The sequence below is a fragment of the Ictalurus punctatus genome, chromosome 23 (genome assembly GCF_001660625.3).
Source record: "Ictalurus punctatus breed USDA103 chromosome 23, Coco_2.0, whole genome shotgun sequence".
NCBI lineage: Eukaryota > Metazoa > Chordata > Actinopteri > Siluriformes > Ictaluridae > Ictalurus > Ictalurus punctatus.
The window spans coordinates 9,422,294-9,448,294 of NC_030438.2; the positions used below are offsets into that span (position 1 = coordinate 9,422,294).

Genomic DNA, 26,001 nt, shown 5'->3' on the forward strand with positions numbered 1-26,001 from the left:
ACTGTTATTGTAGACAAGTCATTCACTTCCAATCAGCCATGTACAATCTGATCCTTGGACAAATATAGGAGAAAATATGAAAAAAGTAATGGTACCCTTTAACTTTAACTGCATTTCTGTGAAATTTAATGCTGCTGCGTGATACAAATGAAAGGGCCCCCCCCCCCCCTTTATAAAAGAGACAGAGAGAGAGAGACTGAGTCTCGATCCAATTCATGCCATGATGGTAAAACTGGCAGCATGCAGTAGGAGTTAATAATTGAAACGCAAATGTTCCTCCTTACTGTACACACCATGCCATAATAGTACAATAAAGCTCTAACAAAGAGTTAAAAACATACATACATGAGAGAATATATCAGCTGTCATATTGATTAAAAGACATATGGACGTATGCCTCTGAAAATACAATCCAGTCTTCAATTTGTAGAAATATTTCTAAGTTCCTGTTCTCACTTCCATTATAGCAGCTATAAACACTCGTTCCCTCACCATCCCTCTCTTTATTCTCTCTCTTTATTCTCTCTCTCTCTATTCTCTCTCTTTATTCTTTTTCTCTATTCTCTCTCTCTCTCTCATTATTCTCTCTCTTTATTCTCTCTTTATTCACCCTCTTTATTCTCTCTTTATTTACTCTCTCTATTCTCTCTCTCTCTCTCTCTCTCTCTCTCTCTCTTTATTCTCTCTCTTTATTATCTCTTTATTATCTCTCTCTATTCTCTCTATTTACTCTCTCTATTCTCTCTCTTTATTCTCTCTCTTTATTCTCTCTCTATTCTCTCTTTATTATTTCTATCTTCTAGTTAATAAGACAAAAAAAAAAAAAACAGCTTGTTGTCTTACATAGAAACCACAAAGAAGCCTAAACTCTGTCCTGAAGGTGTCGGGAGAAACTCACAGCTTTTCCTCTGACTGAGATTTTAAGCACAACTTTTCTCACACTGACGGATTCTTTGTCGTTGGACGTTTTTGGTAACTGTGGCACTAAATTATGTGTTTTAACCAACGCATGAGAGTTTTAATCTGTGGCCACAATATTGTGAACAAACTCAAGTCCAATGTGAAGCTGGCTCAACTTCTCCTAAACTAATGTCTCACTAAATACATCTACTAAATCAGACTTAAGTAGGCCCTTAGAAGGAGGCGTTAATATAAACCTGTGATTTTCAGCTACACTGTCAGGGCTGGACTGCTATTTCAGAAAATTAATTAACACTTTCTGACCACTGAACGATGAAAAGACTTAATTATCTCCTGCAGTCTGTAACCCTGACTGTGTGTAATTAACTGTAACTTCCGGTGATGATGGATGAACAGATGAACATCTACATTGTGTAGAAGTGACTCAGTGACCTCTCACCGTGTCCAAATAAATCACTGTGTTAATTACATCGATATCTATCTTTGAAAAGGTGTGATTTAACCGAGAGCCTGAGTGTGTGTGTGTGTGTGTGTGTGTGTGTGTCGCCGTCCTTGAGCGCGCGCACATGTCAGGTGGGCGGGTGCGCGCTGGGGTCAATAAAATCCCTTTAGATCCGACAAATGGGGCATAAAGAGGCTGAGCACCATCATTAACTTCTTCCTGCATATTCAGTGCGCGCGGAGATCAAATAAACGTATGTGCAGTGTAGTGAGTCACGCGCAACTCCACAGGTACTGCTTTTGGAGTAATTTGTTTGTTTTTATTTATTAATTCGGTCATGTAGTGGTCTCCTTGATGGATCATGGATTACTCGAGTGTAATGATCGCGTCCAACTTGAGCCGAAGCTGCGCCTCGTGCTCCCACTTCAGCGGCACTCACGCGCCCCTGGAACGCGATCTGAGTCCCGCCGGTCACGTGGTGGTCACATTGTGTCTCGGTTTCATCGGCACGTTTGGTTTCCTGAACAACGCGCTCGTGCTGCTGCTGTTCTGCCGTCACAAGCCGCTGCGCTCACCGATCAACTGCATGCTCGTGAGCATCTCGGTGAGCGACCTGCTTGTCTGCGTGCTCGGGACGCCGTTCAGCTTCGCCGCGAGCGCGCGGGGACGGTGGCTGATCGGTGCGCGCGGCTGCGTGTGGTACGGCTTCATCAACTCCTTCCTCGGTAAGATCTCACCTGAGCATCAGGAGCTTCCTGATCATCCTGATCTCACCTGTCTCTCACCCTGTCTTCTCGTTTATCCTGCATCAACCTGCGGTGTGTGCGGAGGTCCCCTCGAGGGTGCCAAAACTTTAGAACCCAACTGGACGAACTCTGTTTGAACTATTTACGATCAAGAAATACCATCTTTCTAACTGCAGTGTAAGTGTTAGAATGCTAAAAACCCTTTTACATATCCAAAGAACCCTTGAAGAAACGTATTTTTTCTAAGAATATCTGGAACCGGTCAGATTGAAAACACCTACAAAAATATAGAAACCTCTAGGGTTCTTAAGTTGTCCATCAGAAAGGCTTACAAGGAGAACCCTTTTAGAAGGCTAAGAACGTTTTATTATCCAGTAATTCCTTAGAGAACCAGTGAAGAACTTTTTATGGAACCTTTTTATTTCTAAGATGGTACCAAAGCTTAATGTTAAACGCCAGTCAGGTTCTAGGTACTAAGAAGAAAATATTAAACAATAATTAGAAGTTTTGAACGTCACAAGTACCCCTACTGATTGGAAAACACTCAGCTGTAGGGTTCTAGATCCATCCTTTAAGGGTTCCCCCAGAAGGACAGCAGAACTGTGAATGCTTCTAAAGTGTTATGAAGGGCTTATGTAGGTGTCATGTAGCTTTATGAACATGAGTGAAGAGTGGTGTTGCAGTGTTGAGGATGAAAACAGGAGCCCAGCCCGGTGATGTTTACTGTGAACTTCAGTAATTATTGTACTGTAAATGTACTAAAAGTGAAGTGTTGTTTCTGTGGACACACAAGGTTTCCAGAGAACCCACATGCTGTGTCAATGAAGAATGTGTCAGTGTATCGTATTCAGAGTTACACATGCAGTGCGGACTTCATTTAACACAGTTCTGAATTCACATCAGTATTCAGACTTCAGACATAACTTCAGAAGTTGTGTGAGAGTTACACACAGGGGGCGGAGTTTGTCTAAAACATTCGCATGTCTCAGTTACACTTGATTCTCACCTTGAACTTATTTTTCTCCAGCAAGGAACAGCTGTGATTAACGGGATATTTACGATTAGCACTATCCGAGCAGTAATATAATGGTGATGTACAGGACTCCTATTTCGGTTTAGGGTAAATTATCGTCTCATTCATATGTCATCATATTAGTCTTTTTATTGTTTTTAAATTACATTTGACAGTGAAGAATAAAACAAATGTCCTTCTTCAGTCCGTATTTTCTATCCCTGATTGAGAAAATTGTGTTCTAGATGTTATTGAAAAACTCTGACTCTGACGCTTCTAGTAAAGAAAACCCCGTCAGCCTCGGAGGTGTGAGCTACACGCAGGTGATTTTCATCCTCTGAATGTGAAGCTCAGAAACTCCACTAAAGCAGCTGCGTAACTCGACTCTGAATACCAGGAACTTTCTCTGGGTTAATACTGATGTACATTTTGGACACTGAATATGTCTCAGTACGAGCAGCTGTGGATGGAGATGTTTCATAACCTGTTGTAATCAGTAAGATGTTAATGAGCATTAACGAACGATGGTAGTGAGAGTGGCACTTCACAGTGTTTGACTGATTAACTCGTCTTAATGCACGATAACAAGTCTGAAAAGGTTTTCTCTAGAGTTTAGACACTTCACACTCAAGTACAATCATACACTAATTTCACTCCTACAGTTTCTGAACAACAATAGCCGAATTAAGGTGAATGCTGATGTTTTCAACTCTTTACTCTTGTTTCTGAACAGAGGGTTGGTTTTGTTTTCACGGCTGCAGATGTGTTTCTCGGGTTGTGATTTGAGTCATGATCCAAATTAGGCAAATCTGAGTGCATCAAACACACTCACACACTCTTGAAGAACGTCATATAGGCAATTATTTTCAATCAGGCAATCATCTTCTGAAGTTTCATGTTAACATGTATAAAACGTGTGATGTGAGGTGTTAGGAAGGTCTTATCTGTCTACTCACACCCTGTCCAGTTCTCACATCTCACATCTTCTCACTTCTGGATCCGTTTCTCCTTCATTTGGAAATGAACTTCTTGCATGTGGCCCAATGTCACTTTCAGGACATGAACTTCAGATACATAACTACAAATAGGAGAAAATAGAAAAATATGTAATAAATGACACAATTTTAGTGCAACAATGATCTCTTTTCCAACCTCCAGCAAGTCATTTTGCCACAAAATTTAGAAAATAATTCAGTAAATGTATTTTATGAACTGTACAGCAAAGATATAAGGGAATGTTCTGGAGGTGTATGCTGATGACATCATGACCTTCTCTCTCTCTGTCTCGCTCTTTTGTTGCTGTAGGTATTGTGTCTCTGATTTCGATGGCTTCTCTGTCATATGAACGTTACTGCACCATGATGAGGGCCACGCAGGTCAACATCACCAGCTACAGGAAGGTCTTCATGGGCATTGCTTTCTCCTGGATCTACTCACTGATGTGGGCCGTGCCTCCACTGTTCGGGTGGAGCCACTATGGTCCCGAGGGTCCCGGTACTACCTGCAGTGTCAACTGGACCACCAGAACAGCAAACAACATGTCCTACATAGTCTGCCTTTTCTTTTTCTGCCTCATCCTTCCGTTTGTAGTGATTGTGTACAGTTACGGAAAACTGCTGCAGGCCATCAAGAAGGTGAGATTTCTTAGCTTCTATGAAATTATGTTTAGAAAAACTAGAAACTTTGATGACTCCCTAGCATTAAAGACTCGTTAATATGCAAATACTTTTTAAAAAATGTTTAGCTTATAGAAAATCAGAAATGTTTGGTACAGATGGAAAAAAAAAGATGCAAATTTAGAACCCTTAAGTGTAAGGTGCAGGACACCAGGCTCCACCCCACCACCAGATGGAGACAGAGATCTCTGTAATTAGTGCTAACTGACTCCACCTGTGACTGGCTTGTTTAAGGGCTGCTCACAGGTTATTCAACACTCAGTCTTGAGTTCTTCCCGTGAGGATGAGGTTAAGATGGTGTTGGTATTTTGAAAGACAGTCTGTACACCAGACTTTCTGTTTTTGTTTTCTGGTTAGATTTCTATGACAGGCAGTCAGAGGTTTCTCCCCTGCAATCCTAAATCATGATGTCATTAAGTCAGAAGCTCATCTGGGTTTCTTTGTTGTGGTTTGCTATAGGGTGAATGTCAGGCCTCATCCCTCTTAAGCTCTATAACTAACACAGAGTGGGTTGGCCTGAGATTATTATTTATTTCCCTTTTTGGAGGTTTCTCTTCATCCTCCGTATCTGCTCTGCATTTGGGTTCTAGCTCTTGAGTGTTGGTTGTGACTCAGTCAGTTTAATCGAGGACTGGGTTTGAATCCGGTCTGGGCTGAGTCACCATGTTAAATTAAGGTTTCTTCTGTTGTTCCTCTGGGGTTGATCTCCTGAAGAAGTCCTGGAGGGACTGATTATCTCATGCTTCATGCTTATTCTGTGTTCCAATCTCTCACCAACTGATGTGCTAGCAGTATTTTAAAAAAGTATTTATAAATACAGAGAACTTGTGGTATTCCCCCAAAAGCTTGGCTGTGTTCTGTAATTCTATTTATTACTTATTTATTTCCTGCCCTGATTTTATTATTCCATTTGCTGGTTCAGTTTGCTTTGCCGTTTGTGATCTTCTACACAGTTATCCTCAGCCTCAGTGTTTAGAGACACAAACTCGAGTCTCAGTAAGTAATTCGATTTGTCTTATGATTCAAGCAGTTTTCTAATAGTGTCATGTCTTTGAAAGATTAATACAGTGATGTATACAAAGCTTGCATCATCTCTCAATCCACACAACTCTATCAGCTCTTTATCTTTCCCCATAAAGATTCCTCTCATCCCTCAGAACTGAAGTTTTCACATGATGCTTGTAACCTTCATCCTTTTGGCTCAGTCGCTTTTCCGCCTCCATGAGAGCTCTCGCCCTTAATTGTAAGAGCAGTCACAGCCGAGCCACAGGCACAAGCTTTCTCCTGATGTTCACGTCCTCCTCATCTCACCGCAGTTTCATGCCACCTGCCCCCCGCCTCGAGTCTCTCAGCACCCCGTGTGAGCTTTGTTTTTAACTTTAAACCCAAACAAGGAGAGAACAGACTGAAGGGTTGAAAATGGTCCAGAACAACAGGGTGCCAATTAATCCCATGTCCATCAAGACAACGCAGTGTTAAGTCTCAAATTGTCAAATAGCAGTGTTACGCTGGAGGTGAAGGCTTTACAGTGCCGAAGGAGAGAGAGAGAGAGAGAAAGAAAATCACATGGGAATTAAAAAATATTTTGCCAGTGCACATTTTAGACTTTATGTACCCAAGTTGTACTTCGTTCCAAAAAATGTCTGAGACCTTCACGTGTCAGAACGGTACATCAGAGAAGAGGAAGGAGTGAAGGACCATTAAAACTGTACAGACTATGCTGAAAAAAACTAAACTAGTCTTTATAAATGCTTAAAACAGTCTCATGTTCTTTATGAAACTTTATAAACTCTTACGCTACTCGGTTGATGAAATTGTTCATCCTACAGCGCTGTTGAGTTCTGGATTGTGATTTGTCAGACCGTGCGGATTCTTTTTTAATTAATCACATAAACAGATTGCAATTTTTTTTTGATACGGTAACATTTTCTATAAGGAGATGTTTAAGAACTCCTTATTGAGACTTCAGTGTCAGCTTTTGTTTTTTTTTGGTTTGGTGGAATTGAAGAAAACTAGCGATGAAACCCACGAGGAGCTGCTCAACCTGTGTGATCCTGTTTCTTGTTTATTATCTGTCCTGGTGATGAAGGTGATGAGGATCAACACGGCGTTGAGTCGTAAGCGTGAACAGCGGGTTCTCCTCCTGGTGGTCACCATGGTGGTATGTTATCTGCTGTGCTGGCTGCCGTACGGTATCATGGCGCTCGTAGCGACGTTCGGAGAACCTGGACTGGTCACACCCGAGGCCAGCATTGTGCCGTCTCTGTTAGCCAAAATGAGCACAGTGATCAACCCAGTCATCTACATCTTCATGAACAAACAGGTGAGGACCATCACCAAAACCTTCTACATCAATGTTTCTGAATCACGGAGTTCAAACCATCTTTAGAGAAACTAATCCTAGACCTTTCCTTTTCCAGTCCCCATGAAACACACCTCATCCTTCATAAAGCTGATTATAATCTTCAAATAAAAAACTCATTGTGACACAAAAACACGTATCAGTTCATACTGCACGAGCTTCTGCACTTCCAACCTCAGTCACTTTTGTGTTCATATTTTTCTAATCCTGTCCTGTATTTATTAACCTCTTAAAATATTAATAACAGATCTTTTAACGAGTATATGCACCAAACATGTAAAAAAAAAAAAAACAGAGCTCAGATACAGAATGTCTTCTTTCTCAGGTTGAAAAAACCTTCATCATGTGACCGCTTATATAAAATCCTTCACACGAAAATGCATATGAAATAACAGCCATCAGAATTTAATGCATCATTCACGTGTGGCTAAAAACATGTCAGCAACTCTTTGAGAGCTTGATTACTGGATTTGAATGTATTTTAAATGTACCTTTACCTTTGATTTTCTTATTCTATAGTTTTATAAAATGTTTCTTCAATCTGAAGTTGTAAAATTGTGACTATGAATATGTACTGAGGTGTTTTTTTTCCTCCTCTGTACTTTAAAATTTCACATGAATATTTACACCTATATCCATTGAAATCAGTTTCACCATACAAGCAAGAACATTTTTTCCTCTGTGCTGGAAGCATGTGCATCATCCTGTGCTATCGCTCTACCGAGGACGGTAAGACGTTTGTCTGGAGTCTTCGTGGAAGACGTCAAGTCAAGTCCACTGTATGTCATTTTCAGTCTTCAATTCCTCCCAGCCCGTAACCTTAATAACTGTGAGTTGAGGCGAGTTGAAGACTTAAAGTGCTGTACAGATTCGAGTATCAGCTTTCTCTGCATCAGAGAAAAACGACAGATTTGCACCTCTGTAGGAATGAGCTGGTGAGTAAACCTGGTTCCTGGAGCCGTCGTGGTGTCAATAATCACACCGATTATATTTTTCCTTCATTTACCATCATTGAGAGACAAACTTTCAGACAAAGTAACTTATTAACAGAAAACTTATTTAAATTATATTTAAAATAGGGGGAACCTTAAAGGAGTTTTAATAGTGCAGGACTTTCCATTTCCTGTGTCCGTTTCTCATTGCATAACAGTACGTGAAAAGTATGAGGATATTCTCTGACCTCAAATGATTAATAGAAAAAAACATGCATATACTATATCCTATCAAAGTTCAAATGTGTCTCTGAAATTATGATCATATCATGACACATGGTAAGTGTTTTAAAGGCAGCGAGCGACCCTAAAAGGGTGCAAATATTTAAATCAAGGCAAAAATGTCATTCTAACTGTCATTTACACTTTGGGCCATTTTTGCTTCTCATTGTGATGACTCAACATCAGAAAAACCAAACGAATGTCGTCTTGGTTAAACCTTTGAGATGTAAGGGTGCACAAACTTTTGCACTGTATGTAAGCACTTTCGAATAAAGCCACCAGAGCAGTTATATAGAATGTAGATGTGTAGATGTAGATGTGTTTAGTGTTGCTCCATGTACAGAAATAACCATAATTACTTCCTTGCAGGTGTAAATACTCTGTGTTGTTAGAATGTGTTCGGTAAATGTGTGATTGGTGATAAGTTGTTAACCATAGAGAAATAGTGATTAAATATCATTCTGATGTGTGTATGAGTACCTCTACTTTATATATATATTTATATTTTTACATTTACACTGTTGAGCAGATGACATTATTATCCTGAGCAACTTAATCAAGTGCTTTTTCAGTTGATTCCTTTGATTTATTTGCTATTTGGTTTGGTTTCAGACTGCACAATAATTACACGAATCAAAAAGCAATGAAACACCGTGTGTGTGTGTGTGTGTGTGTGTGTGTGTGTGTGTGTGTGTGTGTGGAGCTGAAAAGGTTCTCGTAAAGCTCTTTCATTCGTTACTTGGTTTTACAGAGCGTATGTAGAAATCGCAAAAATCACCTGAGCACAGAGAACACTGAGCCGACGCTCAATAAATGATTCAATAATTATATAAAAAACAAGTCTTCAGCATTTATCTTTTAAAAAAATAAGAATTATTTTTCCAAATCCCCAAAGCAGGTGGTATTTCTGCAGCGTTACAACTCTGGCTTTTGGCCAGGATGCGTCTCAGGACTCAGTTCAGCAGAAAATACAATAAAATTAAAAAAATTGTAAAATTCAAATAAAAAACACTGTAGGATAAATCCGTTAGATCCAATGTTCATGTCCATTAGAGCTAATTAAATCCTTATAAGATCCAAATGCAGGACTCCCTATGGATAGATTGTGTGTTTCACATGACAGAAATAACACTTCTTGTACCGTGTTTTGTGTTTTATAGGTTTACTTATATATTAATCTTAATAAATGAAGAAATAATAAATGTGGAACAGAGACTGTGTGTAAATTAATACGACTGAAGGGCAAGTAATAAATTTGTTGAAGCTTGTTGCAGAACCAACCTGGTTTTCTAACACAAAACAGCATGTTAAAAAAACTTTCGTCTTTTCCAAAAGAAAATAAACTACAGCAACACCATGTTCACTTAAAACGTATATAAACACGTTCATATCAGAGATGCAGTTCACTTTCTTCACTTTCTTTTCTGATAAATCACTTTCTTTTCTGACAGTGATAGCAATAACCTTGCGTATCAGCCCATTCCCATCCGATATTTCTTTAAAATGATATTTTCTTTTATATTTTTTTGTAATGTACATCCCTCAAAAAAAAAATTAGGAAAAATACTTTGCTTAAAAACTCGACTTACGCAGAACCGCAGCTTTTTTATTCAGTTAAACTTGTTGACTTACAGTATATGGCAAATATAATTAGTATAATAAAATCAATCCTAACAAAAAATTACAATCGAGACCCTTTATACACTTTATTTCCCGTTCCAGATTTATTTATTTTTGTTTCAAATCCAATAAACCCTTTTCACATGACGTCACGCAGCTTCCGTTCTGCCTCAAAGGCATGTACGGTTACTTCCCCCAGCATAGTGGACTTATCGCGTTTCCCCAGTCTCTTCTACACCTGGCAGAAATATGTTAGATGATGTACAACGACTTGTCATTTTCACTTACACACGTTCTAAACTTGATAAAGGATAGAAATTCTTCACCGAGCCGTGAAGCAGTACCTGTTTGATTATGAAGGTAAGCATTTTTGTATTGTCCAGCACAGATTACGTTAGCAGAGGATAACGGTGGGTGTTTTAGCTTTTCTCTTCTGCAAATAGAAAGTCTTTAAGTCCTTATTCTTGATTAATTTACTGTAATACAGACTGCAAACTCTTGTTGCAATCGTGTTTCCATATTACTGATGTTCACTATAGATTGTGTATTGTCAGATAAAAATTAGTAACGTATTAGCTTAGTTTAGCTTAGGATCTTAGTGGGTTTAAAGGAACAAAATAGATAAATTAATTAAATAAATCACTCATTTTTTGTTTTGATCGGGCAACATCCCAGTGTAACTCCTATCATGGGTGAAGTGTCCGGCTTCAGCACCTGGACAGTTTACCGCGGAGAGAGAGAGAGACACACACACACAGACACACACAGACACACACAGACACACACAGACACACACAGACACACACAGACACACACAGACACACACAGACACACACAGACACACACAGACACTGAGGGATTATTTGTGGTTTGGTGTCTCTTGAGAAAATGTAGTTGGCTATACGTATACATGGTTCTAGGGAGTATACTAAGTTCACTACATTTTCACACGGGATTTTAATATCATGCATTTATTCATTTGTGGTTTGTTTGTTTTTTCTTCTCATGTGAATCGTTAGAAATTTTTTTATGTAAAAACTTGATGTTAATCTGCATCACAACATCTCCAACATGATCCTACTTAGAACTTTAAAGGGATCCTCCAAAGGGTTAAACTGAAGAACGGTAAAAAAAAAAAAAAAAGTAAAGAGTATAATGATTATTTGATTAGAGGATCTTCTACTTGAATACTGAGCTGCATGTGTTCATGTGTTAATTATGTCATGTTGAAATTATTTATTTATTTTTACCTTCAAGGAGTTTCTGGAAAGTTTTGACCATTTTATATGGAGGTTCTGACTTTCTATTCTACATAAATAATAATAATAATAATAATAATAATAATAGAGCTCATGAACCACCTCTGCACTATAATTCCTCGTTACTTTCACTCTTTTCTTCCTCATTTGTTTGCTTTCTGTCAGTTCTACAGGGGCTTCAGAAATCTGCTCACATGCACGTCTTCAGATCTAGGATCAAACTACCAAAACTCCTCCAAGGTCATTAAGTCTCTCAGGATATTTAGGCGAGCCAACGTTCCCAGTGCAACTCCACACCAAGACGTCGCCTGCAATCCAGACAGAGACAAGCCGAAGAGCGGCTCCGAGCCTGAGACCCGTTCTCCTGCGGTTCCTGGAACCGCGAAGCCCATCGTCTCTCTGGTGGTCTACTACAACGGATGAGCAGACAGACAGAGAGTGGTTTCTCGACTCCACTATGCTGCTGCACACAAGAGAAAAATAAATAAATAAATAAACAAACAAAGCATTACAGTCTAATAGTCTTGTGTCTTACTTTTTAAAGCTTCTACAGTAGACTTTTGGAGAGAACCTTCATAACCTTGACTTCGTCTCATTGTCAAATTAAACTAAACTGCACACAAATAAAATAAATCATTCTCAATTCATACAGAACTCACAATATTTCATTACAATAAATGTATGTGATTGCAAACTAACGTGATAATCCCAACTAGGGATTTTTATTACAATAGTCCTCATTATGTTCACAACATCTTCTATTATTAGATGCTTATTTGAGTTCTTTTCATTTGTATATCAAACTGTATTGTTAACAAATAAAATCTCCTGCGCTGAGAATTTGATTTCAACAATCCAAAGGTTCCACCAGGAAATGAAGCACCATGAAGCAAGTCGACAAGAATGGTGTTTAAGGTGTAGCTAAGAATGTGTGGGTTAATCTGTAATCTCTGACATATAAAACCTTGTGACTTTTTACACTTTTAGCCTAAAATTTTTACTACAAGGCTACAGAAAATTATCATTTTTATTATTATAATACTGAACAACGCGTGTCAGAAATTTGTCATCACGCTTTCTTTTGCTGCTACAGACAAATTATTTTTGCAGTCAATTTTTTAAAACAGATTAAATGATAGAAAAATATCTCATGATGCATTTTTCTTCTCTATCTTCAGAAATGAAGGACTTTTAAAGCTGAACATAAACACACATTCCTGTTTCTACCTGTCCTAGTTTTGTTTTATTGGAACAGAAAAATCCACTTTACATCAGAATTCCAGATTAAATTTCAGATCTTCTGGATCAGACCACTGATGAAGAAATAATGCATTCATGGAGGAACATGAATGAACAAGTGTGGAAGAAGAGAAGGATTTTGATCTGAAGGACGCAGAAATACAGGAGCATAAATACACATCTGTGTACAGGACTCACAGGGACACATCTCTCACATCTCATCGTTTCTCTCATTAATCCAACTCACCTTCAGGAAAACACACACACACACACAAACACACACACACACACACTTTTTGTCCTCGGATGTGAAGGAACTTAATGTATATTTATCACAATTCAGAATTTCTTAACCCGGTTCTGCTTTAGTGAACTGACACTGATGTGCTTTGGATTATAATTCATAATTTTAGGCTGCTGAGGTCAACAACATGTTTGCATAAAACTCCAAAAATAATGGCACCCTTCAAATCTTACAACCAGGAAGCAGGAGAAACTGCAGAACTTTTCTCTAACAAAAAAAACAAAATCACACAAAAACTTTTTTTTTTAACCCTTTTTTTTAAGTCACGTTGTTAATTGAAAGTTTATGACATCCCGGAAGAATATTTAAAATAAATGCAAATTTTCATCCTTTAATTTTTTCAGTCTCAATAAAATAGTGCTACCATGGAGACTTTATATTCATATTAATTTTGGGGTGTCAATACTTATGAATCCAGTGTTTTGTGGGAAAATAATTCACTTGTTACTAAATGTTTGAGAATTTAAGAAAAAGGTGATTGAGAGGTTTTGAGCAACTGCACAGGAAGTGAATTCATCACATTGGTGCGATTAGAGAGATTGGTTTTAGAAGGTTTTTGTGTACTGCGTTAATTACAACTTCTATATAGAATCCATTTCAGCACAAAGTCGAAGCCTGTCATCATGGCAACTAGCGGGATAGTATAGCATGAACATCCATCCAGGACAATCATCAGTAGCTGAAAAATCATTACAGTGATGGTGATTACGTGCTGTTAGTCTGAATAGCGTTCTCTCTCCGTCAATGTTAATACTGTGAACAATAAATTACTGCACGTTATTTTATACAGAGGTTCAGAAAAAATGAAAAGTTTTCAGATGAAGCTGAAGCAGGCACCAATCAGGTTCCTGTGGAGTGTATGAGTGCTGAAATTTTCTGATACAAATAAATAAATAAATGATTTGAGGACCAGGGTCATGCTGACCGATGACGTAAACAGCGGCGTACGCCATAATGTTCTGTAATTAACTGCAGGTCTGTCGTTAGAGGATCTTCATGGTATAATCTGACGTGGAGACACACGCTATCACACAGTCTGTTACACAATTCACAACAGAGCTGATCAGGATCTCGTACAGTGTGATGAGGAATCGTCTTAAAACACAGCGCTGATACACACAGAGTAAAACCCGGGTTAGTTTCGGTGTGTAACTCGAACTGCCGGTACTGTATACTGTGAGTACTGATCCACTTTTCTCTCCACACTTTCATTTACAAAACTCGGTAGAGTCTGAACTTCCTCAGTCAGTGTTAATGAATCCAACCTGAGAGATTCATTAATCCCGAAATGAATCCCGTAACTTTATAACTGTATAAAGAACCTTGGAAGTTCATTCGAATGTATTATGTAATTAAATGATAGGCTAGCTGTGGTGAAAATCACCTCTTGTGTAAGATAAATGACGGCACACAAAACAGATTAATGAGATAAACACCAAACCGGTTCAAGGCTGAAAGTGAAGTAAGAATCATCCATCATGTAACGGCTGTGGGACAACCGAGAGGTCCAAAGCTGTTAGGATGCAAAAATGACAAAACAGCACAAGACAGACCCTCAGAAGCATTTACACCGAGTGAGTTTTAGATACTAAAAAGTTTGAAAAAGAATTAAAAAGGTGAAAGCAAACTGTATTTGATCAAAATGATTTCCACAGTAACTTCCTGCTTTGAATTCTCTTCATTTCTGCTGTTTCACTTCTGTGATTAAAGAAAGGGAAGAAATCTCACGGCTGATGTTTATCCGGGGACTCTCTGTCTCCGTCCTCTGCCTCCCTCCATCCTCTGCCTCCATCCTCTGCCTCCATCCTCTGCCTCCATCCTCTGCCTCCATCCTCTGACTCCATCCTCTGACTCCATCCTCTGCCTCCCTCCATCCTCTGCCTCCATCCTCTGCCTCCCTCCATCCTCTGTCTCCATCCTCTTCCTTCATCCTCTGCCTCCCTCCATCCTCTGCCTCCATCCTCTGCCTCCATCCTCTGACTCCATCCTCTGCCTCCCTCCATCCTCTGCCTCCATCCTCTGCCTCCCTCCATCCTCTGTCTCCATCCTCTTCCTTCATCCTCTGCCTCCCTCCATCCTCTGCCTCCAACCTCTGCCTCAATCCTCTGACTCCATCTTCTGCCTTCATCCTCTGCCTCCCTCCATCCTCTGCCTCCAACCTCTGCCTCCAACCTCTGCCTCAATTCTCTGCCTTCATCCTCTGCCTCCATCCAACACCACCTGAGACAAAGAGTTTAACAGTGTTGGGAAAGCTTTTCAAGGTTGTTTTTCCTCTGAAAAAGCCAGAGCAGCTCAATTAAGCACACACACACACACACACACACACACACACACACACACACACACACACACACACACACACACACACACACACACACACACAAATGAATTGAGGATTAGTTAAGTGAATAGCTGAGAATTCCCTTGTGTAAAATTCGTTTATAACAGTTTTGAATAAAGTATAAGTGAATAAAGTTATTTAAACTTGACAGCATCATAAATCCGTGTATAAAATCACAGGAACTCTTTGATAGTTTAGTTAGATGATTTGATCATCTCATTATACTACATGTAAATAAACTCAGGAGTGAAACATAGGAGATGAAAGTTTTTCCAAATGAACCGGATCACATTTCTTCATATCCAGTTTGATAAATGAGGTCTAGCGTTTATATAAATATGAAATAACAATGTTTTTTATCCCTCTGTTGCATGGTAAAACCCTTCACCCAGCAAAATACTCATCTCTGGCTTCAGGTCACAAACAGCACAACACTAACATCTGTAGACATTCTTCACTTTTCCACATTTACAGCCGGATGTTTTATTAGAAGTCCTTCACATGCTAAGTCAGATCTTTACTAAAAGCTGAACAGCAGTAACAATCATTGCTGGGTTTTTTTTTTCATCTTTCTAATCCATTCGCACCCAGATGACCGAGACAGACAACTCTCACAAATAGGATTTCTTTTGCTTTGTACATCAAACATGATTTTATTTCCCCGAGCCAATTTCCTGTCTTCATGGGGAGGGAATATAAAGCACGTCTATGATGCATCACAGCCCCTGAGACAGAAACAATTTGTCCCTCAGATAAAAGAATGCATATTTAAATGGCCACTGCAAGGGACATCCATAATCTTTTTCTTTGTGCATGGTGATAAATTATATTAGATTTTATATTAGATTATATAAAAGAGATAAAATTATAAAGGCTAGAGTAAAGTCATACACTGCTAAATTCACAACATTATTATTATGCAGCACTGTATGTTCCCAGTAAAGATCCCAGTAAAGCTGTAGAGTTTAGTTTATTATATATTTTGTACACATATATATTTCGACACATTCCAGGTCTAATTTCTATACATTTTGTATATAATTTTTGCCACTAGAGGGAGACTCTGAATTGTCTAACTTTATTTTTACTATATATATATATATATATATATATATATATATATATATATATATATATATATATATATATATATATATATATATATATATATATATAATTATTATTATTATTACTTCTATTTCTACTTACTTTACTTTAAAATTCCTCCAGGTTCCAGATTGCTGGTTCTGCAGGACTCAGGGTCAGTTCTCCTGTTCATATCCACATCTACAGTTTCAACAGTCCATTTATAGTACTGCTTTCATGCATTAATTATTAATAATCCTACTGATGCACAGGGAAAAAATAAAAGCATCACTAAATGGACAAAATACAGGCCTATTAGGAAAAAAAAAGAGTTTTCTCTTTAAACATAAGATAGCATAAGTACATAAGTGCTGAAGCGTTATACATTATATATGACATTATCAGAACGTTCAGTAATTTTTGGGCTCTGAGAAGGTTTGGATGTTTCATTTGTGCAGAAAGTTTTTCTTTATTTTTTTCCATACACTCATTCTCTGGGACATTTTATTTTGTATTGGTTTTAGTTTTTATTGACCATACATGTCACCAATTTAAGATTTTATTTAAAAGCATTTTATTCCAGACATTCAAAGAAAAATGTTTTCATACAAACACATTAAAAAACATTAAATGAGAGAAAAAGCATTTTTCAAGGAAAAAGGAGGAAAAAAAAGAAATAGGACACAAAAAAGCTTGCTGTATGTTCAGATACTTTTTCGCATTCTACCACCTCTTGAAAATTTACTACTCATCATATTTAATTTATATATCAGGTGATATCAAAAGAGTTCAGATGATCCATTAGTCAACAAGTTGCACCAGGAATCTTCTCTAAACCATCTAAATCATTTAAACTGATCATTAACATGAGACCAAGTTAAACCAATAAAATAGATGTGTAACCTAAAGAAATGAAATCCTATATAGGGCTGCGCTTTGCACCATTGGAGCTGAAGATCTGCTTCTCTGTAATTTTAATATTTTTACACCTGATGTGAATAACATCAATCACAGCCCACACACTGTCCCATTTCCCTAATCATCATTCGTTACACTGCGTTTTACAGCTTTTACTTCTTCTTGTAGTCTCCTGTGAAGGCACGATGGTGCTCCTGGTTTGGAAAGCGGTTTGCATACACCTTCAGGATGTCCTGGAAGTTGATGGGACCTTGATTTGGCTGATCGTAAAGGGCATAGGGATCCTCCTGGCCACTCATGTAGCGGTCATACTGCTGCTGGTCATAGCCCTGGTTGTTCCTGTCTGGCTCCTGTTCAGGGTAGACCTCCTCCCTCTGATTCTCATGGCGAACAGGTTCCTCCCTGTGTTCCAGATACTCACGTTCCTCCTTGGGGGAAGACTGCATCTCTGGTTCCTCAGCCTCAGGTTCGTAGCGACGCAGACGGCAATTTCTGTCATACTCGGGGTCGCAGTGAGGATCGGGTTCAATCACGCCCTTTCTGGTGCCATCTGCGTTTACGTGGGGCTCATAGGTGCTCACTGAATGCGGAACCTGCCTTTGTGGGACTATTTTATGGACATTCTGGGTTCCAACTGGGTAGCATTCTTCATCGTATCCAATAAAGCAATCATAGCCTTCCTTGGTCTTCCCGGGAGGTCCAAATGATGGAGAGTTCTCCTCCATAGTGGGTGGTTGAGGGTGTTGTGGAATTTGGTGTGAACCAGACTGAAACCTGCGCATGGTGGAAGACGCAGCATCCTGGAACATGGCATAGGGATCATAATGGGAGTTTTGCTGCTCCTGGATAGTGCCTGCAGCCAAAGCAGGATCATCTTTGGGATTTTCTGATTGAGCGGCAAACCTGGTACCCGTCAGTGGGTTGCAGTTGTCTTCATATAGTGGGTTGCAGAACCTCTCGAGGGCAGCTAAAGAAGATGGTGCCTCTGATTTCTGAGAAGCTGCTACAGCAGCGTAGGCACAATACGGGTTGACGCGGGGATCACAGTTGGGATAGTTCAAGTACAAGCTGGCTGGGGCTTTCTGCACCTTCTGTGAGGGGGGGCCTAGATGGGTGTAGGATGGAGCTGGGACTCCGGCGGGTTTGTATCCGTAAGCACCACGGAAGTGGTACTGCAGGCACTCAACATCCTCAGCGCCGCAAATACGCAACAGCTCGCCTTTCTGCTCAGCAGACAGGAAGGACTGTGCCGCAGGGGCATAATAGTACTGACCAGAACTTGGGTCCTTCACCACAGGGGTTCGGATGTAGGCCGGGGTTTTAACTGGAGCAGGAGCAGGAGGAGGAGACGGAGCTGGTGCCTTTGCAGAGGCTGCATACGGATAAGCAGAGTATCCCCGAGCATAGAGACATTGGGGATCCCGGAAAGGATCACAGGACTTAACCGGTGCCGGTGTCTGCGGCTCAGCCTTGGCCTTGGGCCTGCTGAGGTATGAGGCAACACAATTTGGGTCATCAGACTCGGAGCATGACTTGTAGATCTCACCCAGATGCTGCAGATAGATCTTGTAGGAGCGCTGGGCTTCAGCACGGTTCTTGTTCTGCAGGTAGGCCAGATACACACGGTCCAGTTCTGCAACCTGAGAGGCAACCGAGAGCAAGAACATATATTCAGAAATGTAAGATTACATCTTTGACTACACTGCTTTGAATACTTTGGCTAGTTAAGTGTTAAAAGTTTCCCTCAGTCCATCTCTCCCACGCTTCAGTCCATCTCTCCCACGCTACTACCTGCACTCACACACATCTTTAACACATCCCTCTCCACCGGCACATTCCCTACATATAGTTAAACAGGCCCGGGTTATCCCACTACTTAAAAAACCTACACTTAACCCTGCTGTTGTTGACAACTACAGACCTGTCTCCCTCCTCCCTTTTCTGTTCAAAACCCTTGAAAGAGCTGTTTTTAATCAACTCTCCACTTTTGTCACACATAACAATCTCCTGGACACCAAGCAGTCTGGCTTCAAAGGCAGTCGCTCCATGGAGACCGCTCTGCTTTCCGTCACTGAAGCCTTACGACATGCAAGATCAACCTCAATATCATCTGTCCTCATCCTACTCGACCTCTCGGCTACCTTTAACACTGTGAATCATCAGATCCTCATCAGTCAACTCTCTCCAGTCTAGACATCACCAGAACGGCTCCGCGCTGGGTGGAATCATATCTCTCAGACAGATCCTTCAAGATATTGTGGAGGGGAGGGGTTTCTGAGTCTCAGCAACTCACAACTCGGGTTCCCCAGGGGTCAGTTCTGGGTCCACTGCACTTTTCTATTTATACTACATCTCTGGGGTCTGTGATTGAGTCACATGGCTTCTCATATCACTCCTTTACAGACCACATTTCAACAACTGCATGATCCTTTAGGTTCATTCTGTACAACATCAAGAAACTCAGACCCTATCTCACTGATCAGGCTTTTGTTATCTCACAGCTGGACTACTGCAACGCACTACTCTCGGGTCTCCCAGCAACTCCATCAAACCCCTTCAGATGATTCAGAATGCAGCAGCACACCTTGTTTTCAACCAACGCAAAAGTCACACCCCGTCACACCCCTCTTCAACTCCTCCACTGGCTTTGTGTAGCCGTCTGCAACAAATTCAAGGTCTTGATGCTCACGTACAAGACCTTGTCTGGAACAGCACCCTCCTACCTCAACTCTCTCCTTGAGGTTTATGTTCCCTCACGCAACCTGCGGTCGGTTAACAACCAACGCCCGGTAGTGCCTACACAGCAAGGCTGAGGTCCCTTTACAGAACCTTCATTGGGGGAATGAACTTCCAAACCCAAACAGCTAAAGACCCACCTCTTCTGTGAACATTTAACGTAACCCCCCCCCCACACACACACACACACACACACACACACACACACACCACCAACACTTAGTTTTATTTAAAGAAATAAATAAACAAACAAACAAATAACTAAATAAATACACAAACATTCTGCACTTACATTGGCTCTTATACCTCGACTCTGCACACTTTGCTTCTCTAGAACTAAAAATCTTGCATAGTAACACTAATGTATTGTTCTCCACGTGATACATCGCTTGTGTTTCCTCATTTGTAAGTTGCTTTGGATAAAAGCCTTTGCTAAATGAATAAATGTAAATGTAAATTAAACAAAGAGATCTTCAGGGCGCTATATTGAACTGAAGAGTAAACATATTACAGACCAAATTAGATCGGATCCCGCTGGAGCCCTCAAGCCACACCCTTGGTTCCTAAAGGGGTCTTTGGATACGTAAGGGTTGTTTGCTTGCTAAAGGTTTTATCTAGAACTCACTAACAGGAAAACCTTCTGTTATAAGGTTCAAAAAATTAATGAGGTGAAGAACCTTCAGGGGTTTTGTTCTGAATGAATGTAAGAACAGGTTGGTGATAAAAACAGGTTTTTCTCTGGATTGTGTTCTTGTCTTTACACAGAGCAGCAGTACTCACTCCCTGCTGGTTGCCCGAGTCGGTGAAAAACTTGTACCAGTTCCAGAAGTCAGAGTGTTGTTTGTACCAGCTGATGTTCCTCCGGTTGCGGATGAGTCTCTTGGAAGACAGCTCAGCATTGATCTCAGTACCTGCATTGGATGGGAGAACTTGAAGTTTAAAAACAGCACTCTACTGTACAATAGGACTTTCAGAAATCTGACAAAGCTGGAGAAGTTACCGTGTTCCGTGGAGGGCTGGGTCAGTGGGAGAGCCAGGAGGAACTCTGTAAAAGAGGAGGAGGAAGAAAAGGAGAAGAACCAGATGTTGCATGTGTCAAAGGTAAAGCAGAAAACGCTGAGGTAAGCGGATATGTAATAGCTGACGGTGCAGCAGTCTGTATTTTATGGTTTCAGGGAGGAGGTGGTGGTTAATGTACAGGTGCCACTGTATGAGATTAATGTTCAAGCGGAACACATCAGCACTTTTAATGTGGATCAGCAGGACGTGGCGCTTTAGTGGTTCTTTTAGAGCAAAAGCTATAAAATCTACAAAGAACAGGAGCTGCGATGGCCACAGGCGACTCTCATTATCTCTGGAAAAAATACAGAGTGTGTTTTCTGGCTTTTATTTTAGTGAGGAACGTTACCCTTCATGACCTTTATCTCTGCTGGTGCCATCCCAGTTCATCTACAAACACTAGAGCTAGGACACAGAAATATCTCACTGCCTTGGAAAAATGCATTAAAACACAACAATTGGGCAAAAATTCATTTTTATTATTCACACTCATTACAAAAGAACCCAAAACTCCGCACCCTCCAGGTTTTCGGGAGTTTTTCAGACACAGTGCTGATGAACCATGTCTGTCGTAGTGCATATGTAATAGTTTTAATGATAAGATTACTAATACATAATTATAAGATATTCAATCCTCTTTCTAAACATTTTTACCCATTTTAAGCTTGAAATGGTCTAGATCTTTTGGTAGATACGATAACTGTGCATTCATTTAAAGAAATGAAATGAGACAATTTGACGCTAAAGGTTCGTCTTATGCTGAGATCATCTTTTTCTTCAGAATAATGACCTTATTTTAGTGTTTCTATGACCAAAAAGCATTAAAACTCATACATCTGCAAAATCATCTGAACATTATTACACTGTTTAACTAACAAATGGGTTCTTAACAGGAGAGCAAGAGCATGTTTAATGAAAATAAACAGCAAAATGTGTCTCTAATAAATAAATACACCCCCCAAAAAAATCTTGTACACATTTAAATAACGTACTGAACATAATGAATATTATACATTATGAACATGATATAATTATGTACATAAAATACTGTAAATTTACCGAGAAACCCATATTTATACTGACGGAACAGGAAAATGGAATTGTTTTAAAAAGCAGATTATAGATTCATATAGAGTCATCAATCTATCTTCTATACTGTTGTACGTCTGGTATTAAACATGTCCAAGATTTGCATGTGTTTATTGCAGTTTCAGTGTTAGGGACTGAATTATACTAAAAATTTGTCTATAAATTATAAAATGACATCAGTCTGCACATCAACTTCTGCTGCAACTGGGAACACTTCCACTGCCATTCTGATTGGTTATTGTTGACATTTATTTTTTAGTCTTTATTAGTCTGAATTTACATGTTTTATTCTGATCCCTTAAAATTCTGAATTATATCTACCCATCTCATATTGTGATACATCAGCTGAGAATAATTCTGTAATAGTTCTATAATCCTACAGGTCCAGAGCGGTGATCTCACCTGCAAATATGGCTGTAGTCAGCACAAATCCTGTGAAGATGTGAGAGAAGGATGATCTTCTCAGACGAGCCATTTTTCAGCTCTTGATTCCTACAGATGAATTTTCAGGTTAATCAGTTACTTGGAGCTTAATTAGAACAATTTAACAGAACTCAAATACAAATTCATATTTTATATCTCTTTAATGCATTAAGTGTATTTATATTTTCTGAAATAAAATGTGAATTATTGATATAACCGTTTGAAATAATATCACAAAATCACACGAATTGCAGTTTCAAAGACTCCAAAAACTGAAATAAACTTTAAACTCATGAATATTAAATATATCATGAAGGATTTAACATCATATATACGCAGTTTTTCCATAAAGATCCTAAAATAGTCTCATCATGTTATATATACATATATAGAATGGCTATGACGATGAATAAATTATAATTTAATAGGTTTCTACAGTAAAACAGTGAGTATTTTTATTTGATACACATTTACAGTACTGCAGTTACAGAACCTTATTTATATTGATGCATAATTTTACCTGTTTAGCAACAAAACATACATAATGAGACATGTATTTACTGTTTACATTAAAAATAATAATTTTTTCAACCTTTACTTGACTTCTTTGGCTTGATCAAAATCTATATCCAGATTACTTATCGTTGAAAGTGATTATACAAATAAACAACTGACTTGTACTGAATCAAAGATGATAATATTACTAAGATAATTTATGCAAATCAAAAGAAATTCAGGAAATAGACAAATCTGGCAACCCTGGATTCTGCTGTCTTGTTCAGGATATCTATCGTTGGTTCTGATGACTCTCATAATGAAGAATAAAAAACGGTAAAGTTTGGGGTTTGAGACAGATTAGTGAGAATAGTGATATAAGTTTTAAACTGAATGGAGATGATGCAGGAAGGTGAGACTCGTCTTACCTGCGAAAGGTGTGGAAGAATTTGGGCCTCTGGACAGAGGCTGTATATGAAGACCTGGCTCTGCGGTTCTGCAGCAGTTCTGCAGAGGCTCCGGTGCTGTTTGTGCCCCCAGTGAAGGTTCAGGCACGTTTTAAACACCACCTTGATAATTAAAAACAAAATGCAGTGTCCTGAACAGACTTCAGGAGACACAGCGATTGGTTTCCTTTCATCTCACCAGCCGACCAATCAGATCTCAGAATTACAGACATGGCAGGAGAAAGGAGGAGAGAGGAGAAAGAAAAGAAGGAGCTCGGGTCTGTGCAACACCATATATCTATTTAACATAGGGTTGTTTTTTATGAAACCCAGATCATCTAGGTTTGTCCATCAAGAAATGGACAACAATAACCATAAACTGTTGGTTAAATCACCTAATGATAATCATATAATGTGTTGAGTATGTGTTTGTCATATAAACTGTATTTATCTTTCACCTTGGATCCAGGACAAACGTTATTTCATCTCACTGTGTGCTGCACCTTGTATGATCATAAATATCTACTTTACTTCATTCTACAGACTTTTTTATACAGTATAAGAACAATGCAACACAAATGAACTGTTTATGTCACTGAAGTAAAAATTCATATTTCACAGAGTATTTATATGTTCACACTTTCATAAGCATTCTGTAAATATTTTATAAAGCATATCTTATATCTTATATCGAAGCCTGTGAGGAGATTTTAGAGGTTTTCTGTCTTTATATAAAACACTGAAGAGAAAACAAGATTATTATCTTATACCAGTTATTACGATTTGTAAAGCGCTCGATCTTACGGTCATTTTAAATCCTTATCTTACACGCTGCTGGTTTGTTTAAAGAATAAAGAGAGAATAAAGAGAGAGAGAGAGAATAAAGAGAGAGAGAGAATAAAGAGAGAGAATGAAGAGAGAGAATAAAGTGAGAGAGAACAAAAAGAGAGAATGAAGAGAGAATGAAGAGAGAACAAAAAGAGAATGAAGAGAGAGAATGAAGAGAGAACAAAAAGAGAGAATGAAGAGAGAGAATAAAGAGAGAACAAAAAGAGAGAATGAAGAGAGAGAATAAAGAGAGAACAAAAAGAGAGAATGGAGAGAGTATAAAGAGAGAGAATGAAGCGAGAGAGAATAAAGAGAGAGAATGAAGCGAGAGAATGAAGTGAGAGAATAAAGAGAGAGAATAAAGAGAGAGAGAATAAAGAAAGAGAATGAAGAGAGAGAATAAAGAGAGGGAATGAAGCGAAAGAATGAAGAGAGAGAATAAAGAGAGAGAGAATAAAGAGCGGGAATGAAGAGAGAGAATGAAGAGAGAATGAAGAGAGAGAACAGAGAGAGGGAATGAAGTGAGAGAATAAAGAGAGAGAATGAAGGGAGAGAATAAAGTGAGAATGAAGAGAGAGAATAGAGAGAATAAAGAGAGAGAATGAAGAGAGAATGAAGAGAGAATAAAGAGAGAGAATAAAGAAAGAGCGAATAAAGAGAGGGCAAATAAAGAGAGAGAATGAAGGGAGAGAATAAAGAGAGAGAGAATAAAGAGAGAGAATAAAGAGAGAGAGAATGAAGAGAGGGAATAAAGAGAGAAAATTAAGAGAGAGAGAATGAAGAGAGAGAATGAAGAGAGGGAATAAAGAGAGAGAGAATGAAGAGAGGGAATAAAGAGAGAGAGAATGAAGAGAGGGAATAAAGAGAGAATAAAGAGAGGGAATAAAAAGAGAGAATAAAGAGAGATAAAGAGAGGGAATAAAGAGAGGGAATAAAGAGAGAGAATAAAGAGAGATAAAGAGAGGGAAAATGAAGAGAGAATAAAGAGAGAGAATAGAGAGAGAGAATGAAGAGAGAGAATGAAGAGAGGGAATAAAGAGAGGGAATAAAGCGAGTTCTGGTGACTTTCATAGCTGCTGTAACGTAAGTGAGAACAGGAAGTAACTTGTTTGTGAATGTTAATATAAATCGATTTTAAAAATTTGACCGTTATTTAATAAATAAATTGTAATTGTTGGTAAATTACTGTGGTGTAAGAGGAATAAAACACTTAGGAATGTGCTGTTAGAGGAAAATAATCTACTTCATGGTGGAAATCACTCCATTACTCTGTATTTTTTTTATTACAGCAACACAAACAGTGTGTATTATTTACATGACAAAAGTTTTACCTAAAAAATATATTTTCTAATCCATTGTAAAATTTTTCACTCAAATAAATGATTGAATTTTGGGCAACTAACCCACAGCTATACAGTAAAATGAGTTATACACACAGTACTGATGTATGTGTTGATGGCAGAGACACAGACGTTGTGATGTTTGTCTCTTTTCCCGTTTCTTTCCTCGGGGGTTTTGAGATGTTGCACGTCTCGACAGAAACATATTTTTCAGCAAACGTGAAGATGTGAGCCGAAGAACATCTGTATCTTTGTGTTAACGCCGGATTGAAGGTGTAATTACACACAGCTACAGGTGTTCAGGAATTTACAAAAACCTGCAATCTGAGCTGGAAACAGATTTCAACAGGAACAGAAAAGAATCAGGATCGTTTCAGCTCATGTAATGGAATGTGTGGGATCTTTACCGTTCAGAAACATCTGGAAATTTAAAAGATGTTGTCCG

General features: G+C 38.9%; 2 protein-coding genes across 4 annotated transcripts; one reads left to right on the plus strand and one right to left on the minus strand.

Moving 5' to 3' along the window:
* The first annotated feature begins 1,458 nt into the window (after positions 1-1,458).
* tmtopsb (teleost multiple tissue opsin b) lies at positions 1,459-11,760 on the plus strand. Of its 3 annotated transcripts, none has more exons than XM_017452716.3 (4): positions 1,459-2,088; positions 4,427-4,755; positions 6,887-7,120; positions 11,418-11,760. In XM_017452716.3, exons 1-4 carry the CDS (start codon positions 1,725-1,727, stop codon positions 11,673-11,675), a joined length of 1,185 nt encoding a protein of 394 aa, XP_017308205.1. In that variant the 5' UTR covers positions 1,459-1,724; the 3' UTR covers positions 11,676-11,760. The 3 variants fall into 3 exon arrangements, with proteins under 3 accessions (XP_017308205.1, XP_053530964.1, XP_017308207.1); XM_053674989.1 differs by having other exon boundaries at positions 11,426-11,638; XM_017452718.3 differs by lacking the exon at positions 11,418-11,760 and adding an exon at positions 7,218-7,285.
* Positions 11,761-16,772: 5,012 nt separating this feature from the next.
* On the minus strand, positions 16,773-23,525 carry and1 (actinodin1). The gene is made up of 5 exons (XM_017452729.3): positions 23,371-23,525; positions 22,427-22,516; positions 20,877-20,921; positions 20,657-20,787; positions 16,773-18,780 (listed from the first exon to the last, which is right to left on the minus strand). The coding sequence occupies exons 2-5, from the start codon at positions 22,497-22,499 to the stop codon at positions 17,293-17,295; spliced, it is 1,737 nt and encodes a 578-aa protein (XP_017308218.1). The 5' UTR covers positions 22,500-22,516; positions 23,371-23,525; the 3' UTR covers positions 16,773-17,292.
* Positions 23,526-26,001: the final 2,476 nt, after the last annotated feature.

What these genes read in the sequence shown, in the direction of transcription:
- tmtopsb (XM_017452716.3), top strand. Translation starts at nt 1,725, where the DNA reads ATGGATTACTCGAGTGTAATGATCGCGTCCAACTTGAGCCGAAGCTGC. An exon ending in TGCTGCAGGCCATCAAGAAG is followed by an intron (nt 4,756 to 6,886) that starts GTGAGATTTCTT and finishes CTGGTGATGAAG; the next exon opens with GTGATGAGGATCAACACGGC. An exon ending in ACATCTTCATGAACAAACAG is followed by an intron (nt 7,121 to 11,417) that starts GTGAGGACCATC and finishes GCTTTCTGTCAG; the next exon opens with TTCTACAGGGGCTTCAGAAA.
- and1 (XM_017452729.3), bottom strand. Translation starts at nt 22,499, where the DNA reads ATGGCTCGTCTGAGAAGATCATCCTTCTCTCACATCTTCACAGGATTT. An exon ending in CCAGCCCTCCACGGAACACG is followed by an intron (nt 20,788 to 20,876) that starts GTAACTTCTCCA and finishes CATCCAATGCAG; the next exon opens with GTACTGAGATCAATGCTGAG. An exon ending in ACTCGGGCAACCAGCAGGGA is followed by an intron (nt 18,781 to 20,656) that starts GTGAGTACTGCT and finishes GTTGCCTCTCAG; the next exon opens with GTTGCAGAACTGGACCGTGT.